At 34.6% G+C, this 13,991-nt stretch overlaps 1 protein-coding gene across 1 annotated transcript in view; it reads right to left on the bottom strand.

Moving 5' to 3' along the window:
* Positions 1 to 857: 857 nt before the first annotated feature.
* YME1L1 (YME1 like 1 ATPase) overlaps positions 858 to 13,991 on the bottom strand; it is a 52,548-nt gene continuing 39,414 nt past the window's right edge. Inside the window, exons 10-19 of the mRNA XM_016219416.2 lie at positions 11,769 to 11,921; positions 11,057 to 11,189; positions 10,225 to 10,287; positions 9,045 to 9,157; positions 7,799 to 7,954; positions 6,872 to 7,023; positions 5,856 to 5,982; positions 5,691 to 5,764; positions 4,927 to 5,013; positions 858 to 1,996 (exon numbers count right to left, since the gene is read on the bottom strand). Of these exons, the coding sequence (XP_016074902.1) occupies positions 1,853 to 1,996; positions 4,927 to 5,013; positions 5,691 to 5,764; positions 5,856 to 5,982; positions 6,872 to 7,023; positions 7,799 to 7,954; positions 9,045 to 9,157; positions 10,225 to 10,287; positions 11,057 to 11,189; positions 11,769 to 11,921 (1,202 nt within the window). The 3' untranslated portion in view covers positions 858 to 1,852. The remainder of the gene's footprint in view (positions 1,997 to 4,926; positions 5,014 to 5,690; positions 5,765 to 5,855; positions 5,983 to 6,871; positions 7,024 to 7,798; positions 7,955 to 9,044; positions 9,158 to 10,224; positions 10,288 to 11,056; positions 11,190 to 11,768; positions 11,922 to 13,991) is intronic.

Below are 13,991 nucleotides of genomic sequence, written 5' to 3'. Positions count from 1 at the left end.
AATGGCCTTATCAAAAAGACAGACTAAAGGGGGATGAGGGAAGGTAGAGGGGAGATGGTGATGGAAGGAGACTTGAACTGGGTGGTGAATACACAGTGCAATATACAGATGATGTGCTATAGAACTGTATACCTGAAACCTATATAATTTTATTGGCTAGGGTTACGCCAACACATTCAAATTAAAATAAAAAAGCCCAGCCAGCGTAGCTCAGTGGTTGAGGGTCAACCTATGAACCAGGAAGTCACAGTTCGATTCCTGGTCTGGGCACATGCCTGGGCTGCAGGCTTGATCCCCAGTGGGGGGCAGCCGACCAATGACTCTCATCATTGATGTTTCTATCTCTCTCTCTTTTCTTCTCCCTTCCTCTCTACAATCAATAAAAACATTTTTAAAAAAAAAAAAAAGACTAAGAAATACTATACAGGATGTGGAGCCACTGGAACCCTCAAACACTGGTGGTTGGAATATAATATTATATAGTGACTTTAGAAACAGTTCCTCAGGTCATAAAAGTTACCACAAGTCGTCAATTTTAATCCTAGAAGTCTACCCAAGAGAAATGAAACATGAATCCACACAAAGACATGTATACCCACATACATATACAGACACAAAGAGGGAGAGGGTGGAGGGAGGAGAAGAGAAAAAGGGAGGTGGCAATAAAAAAATTAGGCAAATGAACACAACTGATGAATCTCTGTCAAGGGTATATGGAAGTTCTTTGTATTATTCTAGTAATATTTCTGTAAGTTTGAAATTACATCGAAATTTAAAATTTTTAAAAGGGGCAAGAATATCATGTGGCAAGTTCCTGCTATCAACATCTTCAATGAAGACCATATACAGCTTAAAAGTTATTACAAAACTGTAGGTAATTTTAATAAAACCACTTCAAGAATATAATTTGGTTAAATATAAAAACCAATACAATGTACTCTAAAATAATTTTTCTATTGAGTGAAATAAATTTGTAAATCCTGTAACGTTCATATTTACAAAATCTGAAAGAAAAGCAAACACAGTTTTCCATTTCTGACACGGTAATTCAAAAGTTCATTTTGAAGGGGACTGAGCTTTTGGTGTAATTTTACTTTGAATACCAAGCATAATGATATAGTTATTCAGAATCTGAAGTGCCACTTTTTTATTTAACAAAATACTACCGCTCTGAAATAAATTTCATTCGTCAGCATGATAGTAATGTTAAAAACAAAGACCACAAAAATGCAAGCTGCATTTCTAAGAGTTTATAATCATTTAAATTCTGATTGTACCCGTACATTTACAATTCACTACTCTTAAGATTTTTTAAATACCACTTCATATATGGACAATCTGGAGCATAATTAAGTGTATCTTAATGAAGTTTCCACTGATGTATGTAGAAATATGGTTTACCAGCAGCCAAATAGCATCATTTCTTTATCAAAGATCAATGGTGCTATCTAGAAATAAGGACAACTCTTCAACAATTTCATTTTTTCAAAGTAAAAACACTTCCAAGTAGCTAAAGGCACAATTTTATTCACATCTAGTAGCGAAACCGACCATAAAATCATTATTTATGTGCAACTTAATAACTGATGAACATTTCTCAAACAAGCTGTTTTTTAATCCTGATAGTTCTTTATTTTCTTTAACACAGATGCTATGGATTGCTAATCTGCAATAGGTGTCATCATGAGAATAACCAAAATGAGATAAATGTGACAAAAGGATGACAAAGTGTTTCACACCCTTGAGTGATACCCCATCAAGAATGGGAGAGAAGTGTTGCAAAAGGAGAGTTCTGCAATGCTACTTATATTCTTGCAGTGAAACCAGCAACGTACCCATTTCAAGAAAGTTATCATCTCAATTCCAATTTCTTCCCCTCAAGAACAATTTGAATCTCTTTGGCATCTAAAGTCTCATAGGTCAATAAAGCTTCTGCTAGATTCTTGTGCTCTTTTGCATGAGTCTTCAAAATATGTTTTGCTCGTTCATATGAGTCCTAAAATAGAAAAGCAGATATATAAAGAGGCAAAAAAACTTAGGAGAAGCAAAAACCATAAATGAGAAAAGAAAAAAAAACTTACTCTAAAAAATTTGAAACCTAATCATTTCTATTTATAAAAGATAAAAGCATTTCTACTTATAAAAAAATAAAAGCATTAAAAAATTTATATTGATTTTAGAGAGAGAGAGAGAAGAAAAGGAGGGAAACATTGATTTGTTGTTCCACTTATTGATGTACTCATTGATTAATTCTATTTTTTCTTTTTTAATCCTCACACAAGGACATGCTTAGAGAGAGGAAGGGAGAGAGAGAAACATCCATATGTGAGAGAAATATCGATCAGTTGTGCCCTCCTTATGTGCCCTGACCAAGAATCAAACTCAAAACCTTTTTGGCGCACATGAAGATGCGCAACCAACTGAACCACTCTGGCTGGGCCATTGGTTGACTCTTGTAGATGCCCTGACCAGGGATTGAACCTGTAACCTTGGCTTATCAGGATGATACACTAACCAACTGAGCTACCCAGCCAGAGCAGATAAAAACATATAAAAACTTGGTTCCCAAAGTTAACTTTTCTGTACTTTCCGAATGTTTAATTTTTAGCCTCAAAATGTATCACACAGGAAAATGATTACCTTAGATAAAAAGCTACTTTAAAAAATTAAAGTATACTTTGAACTTATCTGCTTCTTAAATAAGGCCTGTGAACACAGAAATCTATTTCTCTAATCAGTATATGTTTTAAAAGGAGGAAATTTGCTCCTTTTGCCTCTTGATTTCATCAATTTATTTAATCTGGAACAGCCAGAAAAGATCTCATTCCATTTTTTTACTTGGCTTTACTCACTTGTCAACTTGTGACAACTGTAACAGTATCGTTACAGCTGATCCTTGATTTTCATACGTTTTTCTTTGCAACCCACACTGAATTTGTCACTTAAATCCTTCAATTGTCTTTCCAAAAGTGAGTTTGGACTGAGTTTATTAGGTCATAAGTTAAGAGCACTACTAACAGGTCATTTTTGGCAATGTCACATTTGTCTGTACAACGTTTCTGGTAATATTTGAGTATTTAGTCATATTTTTGCCCTTATAAAACTAGGTGGGAAATATAAAAATGAATTTACCAACACCAAGAAGTACAGATTATATAAACATAATGAAATTATTACAATTGAACCTAAAATGCTCTTAATGAGTAATCATTTTCCCTTAATAAAAATGTTAGCTTGGCATCTAGTGGAAAGAGTACCTATTGCCTTTTAAATTTTAGAAGGAAAGAACCCAAAGTTTGCCATTCTCTAAGTTTTCAGAAATGTATTAAAGCAAAGGAAGAGTATTTCTGATGCTTTAGGAATACTAAAGCATAGATAATTTACTCAGAATAACATAAATAGTAAAGGTAAAGAGATTCAAGGTTCTAGGAAGTCAGAGACTTCTTCTGAAACACCTTCTAAACCTTTCCGTTATATAAACTTCCCATAGCCTTAGCTATTCTAAAGCATTTCTTCTGCCCCCATGAGTTAATCAAATCCTGGGGAGACTGCTTTCTCTACGCCCCCAAGTGGCAATTATTTACCCACTCTCATCCCAGATACTTCAGGGTAAAGAGGTGAGCTCTATAGTCCCATCAACACTTCCAGACCATTACTATACTCCCTCTTCTATCCAGCACTATTCCTTTGAAGTTCATATTATTGGACTACAGCCTTACCCAACACCCTTCACTACGCCACCTAAGTCCTCATTCACTAAAAACTCTGGCACTCAGCTCAGTCTTCTCCTCCATTCCAAGACCTGCCTTCATGTGCACCCAAATGGAACGCATATTCAGCCTCTGAACTAGCTCCAGACCCATGCATCTCTCCCAGCCTCTAATCTTCACTAAAACATCTCAAATTCAACATGTATGAAACTGAACTCATGATCTGCATCCTTCCCAGCCTTCAGCCATCCCTAGTGTTTACTCAGTAAATGACACAACTATAGATGCATAAGGCAGAAATCTAAAAGATCACATTTTTAGATTTAATTAGCTACTCTCTCAACCAAAACATCACAAAGGCATTTGATTCCCTACATCGGTATCTCTTGAACCTGCCCATGTTTCTCAATTTCCACTTTTCACCACCCTAGTCTGAGCATCTACTATATAGTAACTAGATTACCCAGCACCTACTAACGGGTCTCACTGAATCTACTCTTACATTCTTTTACCCTAATCTGTACTGGTCACTGCCGTCAAAATGACCTGTTTTGCTTATTCTGTATTCTCAGCACATGCACACTGCTAGGCACAAGCAAATAACATATGTAGAATATATGTCAGAATGAGAAAACAATAAAGGCTCAATAATCAATATCCCTCATTCTAAGCTTCTTATGGTTTTGCAGATAAAGGAGAAGTGAATATTTATAATCACTGATAAAACTGTTCTTAGTGTCTATGACCACAGGTTCTCTAACAACATATTTAAATCAAAGTTGCACCCTGGCCAGTGCAGTTAAGTGGTTAGAGTGTTGGCCCATACACCAAAGGGTCGTGGGTTCAGTTTCTGGTCAAGCGCATGTACCTGGGTTGCACGTCTGATCCCCTGCCTTGGTAGGGGCGCATATGGGAGGCAGCCAATCGATATGTCTCTCACATTCTCACCCTCTCTCTTTCCCTCTCTGTCTTTCTCCCTTCCTCCCTCCCTTCCGCTCTCTCTAAAAAAAATCAATGGAAAAAATATCCTCCAGTGAGGACTAACAAATAAATAAACAAACAAACAAACCATGGTTGCAGTGGTACACCTATTATCTTATTGTGCATAGGCACATTTCTAAAGAACAAAAGCCTTCAGTTGTCATTTGGTAAGCACCCAACTATTTAGGCACTTTATAACTAAATAAATGAGCATAGAAAAAAATATGATCATTACCTTCAGGAGGATTCTGATTTCTTGTTCAATAGCTGATTGCGTTTCTGGACTCAGTTTCCCTGTATCACTGTACGTCATAACTCCAAGCTAAAACAAATGGGAAGAAATTGAACAGAAAAACAAAAAAACAATAAAAACCACAAATAAATATAACAGAGGAAGTACTATCTTATACATAAGAAAACCTATCTTATACATAAGAAAATAAATTTCACAAGGGGAAATGAAGAAATTCAATATAAAAATGGCCTTAAGGGCAAAGAAATTTCATCATTTTTCTGAAAGTATAACATTAAAACTAAAGTGTGAGCAAAACAAAATTTTAAATCGTTAAGTATGCTGCAAGTGCCTTCTTAGAAAACCTTGGCAGCTATTCCAAGTCCAGAAATCTACAATTCAGTATATTAGAACTGCTTCATGGAACCACAGCAATAATGCAAGAAAGTGAAAAACATGAAAGGAGTAAAGTATGGCAGGCTCAGCAAGTAGACCTTTGATGTCATATGAATAGAAATGGCTAAAGAATTTTTCTTATCATTTGGTTAACTCATGAAGTAATAACTGTTACTGTTCAAGCAGCTGGAATGGAAACAGAATACTACATTACTCAGAAAATAAAGTTTAGTTTAGAATAAGATGGGACAACTCCATCTGCAATTAGACAGAGGAAAGTAAATGTTATCAGTGTATAATGAGAACCCTCTCTCAAGAGGCAGTTGGTACATATCATTTGAGACAAGAAGAAAATTAAAATTAGCCAATACCTTTTCACTCATTCCAAATTTGGTAACCATCCGCTTTGCTATTTTAGTTGCATTATCAAAATCACTGGAAGCACCTAAAATTTAAAAATATACAGAAACCCATTTTAAAAAATATCTTTAAATCAACAAACACAATTTGAACTAAAGCCATTCTTTATAGCCAACCTGTTGTAATATGGTCAGTTCCAAATATAAGCTCCTCTGCCACTCTTCCTCCCATACTAACATCCATTTGTGCAAGCAGCTGAGCTCTGGTTTCATTCCATCTGTCATTCTCCGGCAACAGGGACACCTAGACAATTGAAAAACAGAAAAAATTCAGACACAGTTTTGAAACACCTGTTAATAACCAGAATGATCATTCAGCTCTCTGACCTTACTTAACAACACAATGGTGGAAGTCCAAGGACATTTAGTGGAGATGGTCATCAGGTGACTGATGACAAAACCAGCAAATTATAAAATAAGGAAAATTCTTTATCAAGAAAAATGCATTTTATAAATAAGAGGTAGATAATGCTGCTATAGGACTGTTTATCCTTCTTTGCACAAAAATGTTTAAAGTGCCTATAATTAGCCCTAGCCTGTTTGGCTCAGTGGTTAGAGTGTCAGCTCTCAAACTGAAGGGTCCTGGGTTTGATTCTGGCCAACGGCACGTTCCTCAGTTGTAGGCTCAGCCCCGGGGGCCATGCGGGAGGCAACCAATCTATGTCTCTCTCTCACATCGATGTTTCTTCCCCCCCAAAAAAAGCAATGGAAAAAATACCCTCGGGTGAGGATCTAAAAATAAATTAATTAATTAAATAAAATGTCTATGATTAGAAAGATATGAGAACAAAATTTGTACTCAGTAAGAAAAATCTTAGAATCTTAACTACTAAACTAGTACATAATTTCTTTTGTGGGTGGAAAAAGCAACTACATTTGAATTGTAATTTGCAGTCATTCCAAAATTAAATGTCATACTGTAATGTGTAACATCTGAAATATTAAGGACATCCTCTATTAAAAGATAAATTTCACAAGTATCTCTAATTTCATGATAGTTCAGGAAGTTAAAGAAAGTATCAACAAACTTAGGAAGTAGCTGCATGTTCTTTTAAAGTGATTTTATCAGCAATTTCATACATAAGCTTCTAGAAGTGCTATTTGAAAGCAAAGAAAAACTGCAAGATACTTACATGTCCAAGTGTTGGCCCTCGTGGCATGATTGTAGCTTTGTTGATAGGCATTGCATCTTTAGTGTAATATGCAATAATAGCATGGCCAGACTCATGATATGCAGTGATGGTTTTGTTTTTGTTATCGATTTCCACACTTCTACGTTCAGGCCCTAAAGACAAAAATTTAATCAGCTAAATGCTCCATTAGTGAGCTTTGTTATCTATCTATCTATCTATCTATCTATCTATCTATCTATCTATCTATCTATCTATCTATCTATCTGAGAGAGAGAGAGAGAAAGGAAAAAAGAGAAACATCAACTGGCTGCCTCCTGCACGTCCCCCTCAATGGGAATCGAACCCCCGACCCCTTGAAGCATGGGACGACGCCCAAGCAGCTGAACCACACTGCCAGGGCTAGAGAGGTAAATTTAAATAAATGAAACCCATTTGGCTCAAACTTGTTCTTAGAATAACATGATTTAATATCATTTAAAAATATTTTAACAAAAGTTTAAAAATGAGCAGAATTCCATAACGTATATGAACTACAACAATGTCAATTGAAAATCAAAATTGTCAAAACTATCATCTTACTCTTTACAGCAAAAGGGAAAGTTTAATTCTATTTCTAGAAAATAAACTTCCAATTTAAATGGAATGTCATAACCTGTTTTGAAGCCAACTCAAGGTTTAAAATAACGAGTAAATACTGAACAGAGTACAATTAACTAATCTTTTATCAGTAGTATCAGATAAGAGTAAAAACATGGGCACCCATGCCCCCCAAATCATATCTATATTTGTATGTAAGAGGCCAATTGTTTTGCTACATTCAAGTATGTATTTTCATGTCCATATATCATTTTTTAGTAACCTCTCAAAATGAAGAATTTATTCTATAACATACCGAATAGTATAATATAGAAAAAACAGAAAACCTACCCATTAGAATTTTATCTTTGGAAAACTCGAGTTCTTTCATGGTAACCATTTCTTTTCCATCAACAGCTGCCTTTAAAGCAGCTTGGTTCACAAGATTCTCCAACTCTGCTCCAGAAAAGCCAACAGTACCTCGAGCTATGATTTCTGGATCAACAGCTATGTAAATAAAACACAATATATTAAAGTTCCAAAACAGCTCATAGAAAGTTTGTCAGAAGGAACTCGAATTCCAAAAGAAAACAGCCATTGTGAACTACAATTTAAAATATTTATCTTAATGAAACTAGAAAATAAATTTACTTTACTAAATTCTAAGGGGAAAAAGCCAAAATTGTGCTATTAAATAAATATGCCATTAAAATTGCCATTGGGACAAATCAGAAAAGTTCTTAAATTTAAATAACTTTGTGAAAAATAAAGAAATGTAGAGTTATCAGATCATTATAAAACTTTTGTTTTCTAAATTTCATCTTGAAATACTTTGGGCATAAAAGCTCCCTTTATTAAGGGGAAACATACTTGGTTTTATGACTTGATTCAGATTATCTTTGAAAATACTGCAGCTTTAATAGCTGCTTTTATTACTCAGTTTGGTCCATGATATTTCCCTTCCATGTATTTTGTGTTACAGGTGGATTTCCCCTCCCTTGGCACAAAACTGACTATATCATGAGGTACTGTGCTCATAATATACAGGTGCTTTTTCTATTACAGTGGTACCTCCGTTTTCGAATGTAATCTATTCCAGAAGACCGAGTTCTGAAACGTTTGAAATCCGAGGGATCAACAGCTGACAGCTAGGCCTCAGAATCTTGCACTCAGCGGAAGCCATGTGGCATGTTCAACTTCCGAGGTGTGTTCGAAAACCGAAGCATTTACTTCCAAGTTTACGGGGTTTGTAAACCAAAATGTTTGTCAATGGAGACGTTCGAAAACCGAGGTACCACTGTATTTCATATTTTACATTCATCTTAAAAAACACACATATACATTCATTTCAAGTATTATCTATCTGAATACTCAAAAAAAAAAAAACTTTCATTAGAATTGGAATTCAAAAGGATAAAATCTCCTGGATATATATTAAGTATGAAATGGATTTTTTTAAGGACATAAATGGAAGGAAAAAGGACATAAAGGAACAGGTCTTTTAAGACACTGCTCAACTAAGAACCACAAACAGGGTGAACTGACATATTACCACTTTATGGAGATAACAATCTTTGTATCATGGAATTAGACTTACATTGATCAAATTTAATTTTATTGAGATACCATTTCAAAATTTCTGTTCGACCTCTAACATCAGGCCTTGGAACTGTAACCTGCATGTCAAATCGACCAGGACGAATTAAGGCACTAAAGAGAGAATACAAAAAGAAAATGAAAATTAGTAAGCAGACTATGCTGAAGGTCAAGTTAAACAGGACTACCACACTAAGGAGAGGTTAGAAAGACAGCGCAACCATAAGTTAGATGGAGTTTTGACAACAAGTATTCAGATAGGTCCTTGTAAAACATGACTCAAATAAGTTCCAGTAACAGGAGGCAGAACAAAGGTATACATAGATATATGTGTGCCTATAGATAGTAGACAACCCTCAGAAACAAAAATGTCCAAGTCAGTCAGGGAACAAGTAATTCTTTACAAGTCTATTGTGAGAACTGCATACCCATCTTAACTGCTATAAATATAGAATATTAAATTAGAGTCTCAGGCAAAGACAAACTATTAGATCAAATGAAAATATGAATGACTTCTATAATAAAATCAACAAAAATTTAAAACTACTAAAATTTATTTTTTAAATGCTCTCCACCCAAAAAATGCTTTTGTGATAAAAGTTGCCAGAAGGTTCTTTTAACAACTTTACTGAGATGTAATTCACATACAACCAAATTTAAAGTGGATAATCCAGCGTGCTCTTTCTCTCTCTTGAACACTGCCACGCCTTTCCCCCTATCCTTCCCGCCAGGCTCCTTCTCTCTGCCCTTCTATTTCCTAAGTTCCAAGAGCCCTTCTTTTGCCTCTGTGACTCCTTTCCTGTGCCCACGCAGCCTAGCTGGCTCACCTTTTCTACCTCTGTGACTTTCTAAATAAACTTTCTCTTATAATTTAAAAAATAAAGTGGATAATCCAGGGGATTTTAATATATTCAGAATTCTTCGACCATCACCACAATCCTTCCTCAAAAAAAACCCTTATCCACTGGTAGTCACTCTCTATTCTCCCCAGCCTCTGGTAACCACTAATCTATCTACTTTCTGTTGCCATGTGTTTACTTTTCCTGGACATTTCATATAAATGGAATCATATAATACGTGATTATTTTGTGATGGCTTCCTTTCCTTAGCATCATGTTTTTAAAGTTCATCCATCTTACAACATGTATCAGTAGTTCACAAAAATTTTCTTTAATACTTACTTATCTAATGCCTCTGGGAAGTTTGTGGCTCCTATGATGATAACTCCTTCATTGGGTTTGAAACTATTAAAAAAAAGTTACTTTTCACTAAAAATTAAAACACCACACATATAGAAATGCTGTACACAAAACTGTTTATCATTCACCTTAATAATAGCAAAAGAGGATTGATATTTTTTATTCCCCAAATGATATCTTTATTTTTTAAAAGGAATAAATGTTAGGCCAGTATACTTCAATACAACTGCTAATAATAAGTAACCAGAACATGTGTGATTATATACCTGCACAATATTTATTCTACTTAGGAAGAGACAACCTGATACGAAAAGCTTAGGCCTTGACCCATTTTTGAAAAATTATTTTCAAGTTTACCAATTCAAATTATTTGCTCCTAGACTTCCTATTTGGTTACAGAATGTCTTATATGACTTTAAGAAACGTTTTTGCTTCTTTCAAAGCAACCGCATCTCTTGCTTTTTATATTATGAAAACTGTTGTAAGCTTTTAATCTATCACAACACTCAAATCTGGTCACAAATTGTGTAGGAACCAGCATACTCTCCCTTTACATCTCCAAATAGACTATTAGTCCCAGCAGGAATCACTGCTTTCCTGTCATAATACAATAAATAAAAAAGATGCACCTACCACCAATTAAAAGTTGATACATTACCCCATTAGAATTAGAAGCAATACAATCCTGAAAATAGCTTGTCTTGACTTTTTGTATGAGGGACCACTCTGTTGCCTACAAACATTAAGATTTTTCCTCTCTCTCAAATGTTACCAAACATATCACCATATTCCAAAGACAGGAAGATTCAATTACCCATCCATTTCAGCAAGAAGTTGATTTATAGTCTGCCTTGAATATGGATGCATTGGAGATTCAATTCGCTTCCCACCAACAGAATCTAATTCATCAATGAATATAACACAAGGAGCATTCGCTTTTGCTTCCCCTAAGAAAACAGGAAAGATTCAAATAAGCTTAATGAAATCAAAACTTTTTGAACAAAATCATGTGAATATTAAAAACCTGTAAGACTGTGAAAAGCCAACACAAGATATTTATTAGGGAGAAAATACACAGAAAAGGGGTTTTGTTGTTTTCCTACTCATTAAAGAAAAACAGCCTCAGGAGAAAAACAAAACAAAAAAAATAAACCATAAAGAATGATATATATTAAAAACAGAGTATTCACTCATTCTTCCTAGCTGTACCAACTATACACAATCAGGTTTGAGGTTAATTACATACTACAGAAATGATGAATTGAATTAAAAACAACAAAGAAAAAACTGCTTTTCTGCAGTCCCTAACCGCATCTAACACTTCCACTAGCAATTCTGACTGTATCTGGGAAAAGAGTACAGTCCTATTTTAGCTCACGCATGAAATTCCCTGAAACCAGAACCCCCAAATAGCTATTTCAGCTGAATATCAATCTTAATCAAGTAGCAAAGAAAGGGTGAAAAAACCCTCTTCCCCTGAAATTAAAAAAAATTTAGTATTGTATGAAAGATACATTACAACATACTAAAAAGATTTCTTATGCGGCTGGCTCCCACACCCACAAACATCTCATCAAATTCTGATCCAGAAGCATAATAAAAAGGAACATCAGCTTCTCCAGCCACAGCCCGGGCAAGAAGTGTCTTTCCTGTTCCTGGTGGTCCAACTAAAAGAATTCCTATAAATAAATTAAAAAAAAAAAAAAAAAAGAAATATATAAGAATGATTCAAATTAAAAAACAAAGACAAATTCTGATATAAATATAAAATGAATAATTATTAATTTATATAAGTTTGAGGTTCAAAGCACATCAATGATTAGTATTTTGAAACACAGAAAAACATATTTGTCTCTAGTAATGATTCACTTCAGGATCTTCTCCATAACTCATTTTCCTGTATCATCTAAATACTGTTTACATATCAGCCATAGACAGGACAGACTCTTGAAGAAAAGGAATATAAACTAAGGAATAAGATAAAATTCACATAAAAACAGCTTAAGAGACTAAACAACAAATGCATTAACCTTGAACTGATGCACTTCCATAATAGTGTGGTGAAGGCCTGGGGCAGGGAGTGGGTGTGGGGTAGAAGGGGTCAATGGGGAAAAAAGGGGACATCTGTAATACTTTCACCAATAAAGATAAATTAAAAAAACAAAGAATATGTTTTTAAAAAATTCTAGGGGCATCTGTTGAAAATCTGAAAAATACTGGAGAGTACATGATATTAAGAAAATATCATGTTTCATTTTATTTGGCAGGATAAATTATTGTTCTTATTTAGAACAATGTCCTCACTCTTAGGTGATATATAACAAAATATTTAGGTGTAAATAAAGTAGTTAATGTCTAATTTTTCTGTATGTTTGAAAATTTTCATAACAAGTTTTTCATGTTAGAATAATAGAATTCCCTAGTTTACATAACCTTTTCATTTTTCAGACATTTAAAAAGGTAATAAAACTGTTAATGCTGTATTTTAACATTAAAAAACTCTCTTTCAGGAAAGCTCAAAAATGCCATTCAGACTATCTCCTTGTATCTTCATGTTATTGTGGTTCCTAACTAGTTTAAATCATCATCATATCAATTTCTGTAACTTGTATCTTGCTTGGTACCTGAGTATTTTCCCAGAAATTTATAAAATATTCCTTGTGATCAGGAAGAAAAATGTAATTATTTTTATAGTTTTTAAACATGCTCCCTATGCCATTAACAGTACTGATTTAATTAATGAACCTTAAATTAGCAGAGATTCATGCAGATATTTTTATATACTACTGAACATTCTCAGCAGAGATACTACAGAGTATAAAAACAAGCCTATATAGTAGTGCCCCCTTCAACTCACAATTCCATTTCTAGCACTGGAATCTACAATAACCTATAAGTAACAAATGAATAAATCTAGAATTTGTTCTAAAGAAATAATTAAGCATGTGGACAAAGTGCTAAGATATTAAGATGATCATCACAGTGCTAATTTAAACAGTAAAAGATAAGAAATAATTTAAAAGTTCAATATAAATGGTTAAAGTGTAGTACAACCATATGGAAGGGCACCATAAAGTCATTACAATTCTGCACCCAAATCTAATATGTGGGTTTTTCCCTCAAACCAACAAGCGATTTTGACATCAGCTGGATATCCTACAACTGAACTCAATTCTCACACTACCTACCTGGAGATAGTATTAGAAACCACAAGTTAAGAACTCAGTCCTGTAACACTGCACCTCATCCCTTTGAGATTCCAGTGGCAAGACCAGGTTGTTTTCTATGCTTTTAACCAACAACCTAGTCAAAGGTTCCAAGGTCTCCCTCCTTGAGTACAATTAATTTGCTAGACCAGTTCACAGAACTCAGAGAAACATTTACTTAGTATATTACCAGTTTATTATAATATATACAACTGGAACAGCCATATGGTAGGGCAAGCAAACCCCATCCTTCTGAGGTTTCATGGAGACCTCACTACAGAGACATGATTGATTGAATCACTGGACATTGGGCATTGATTCAACCTCCAGCCCCTCCCACTCCCAGGGGTGGAGAAATGGGAGGGGGTTGTACTAAATGTTCCAACCTTCTACACACAGGGTAGGTTCTCCTGGCAACCTGAACTTATCCTCAGGTGTGTTCCAAAAGTTACCTCATTAATACAACAAAACACACCTTTTATCGCTCTCTTCACTATAAAATTCCAAGAGTTTTAGGAGCTCTGTGTTAGTGACAGGGATTAA

The sequence above is a fragment of the Miniopterus natalensis genome, chromosome 1 (assembly GCF_054644295.1).
Source record: "Miniopterus natalensis isolate mMinNat1 chromosome 1, mMinNat1.hap1, whole genome shotgun sequence".
Taxonomy (NCBI): Eukaryota; Metazoa; Chordata; class Mammalia; order Chiroptera; family Miniopteridae; genus Miniopterus; species Miniopterus natalensis.
This window is presented reverse-complemented; position numbering and strand designations above follow the sequence as displayed.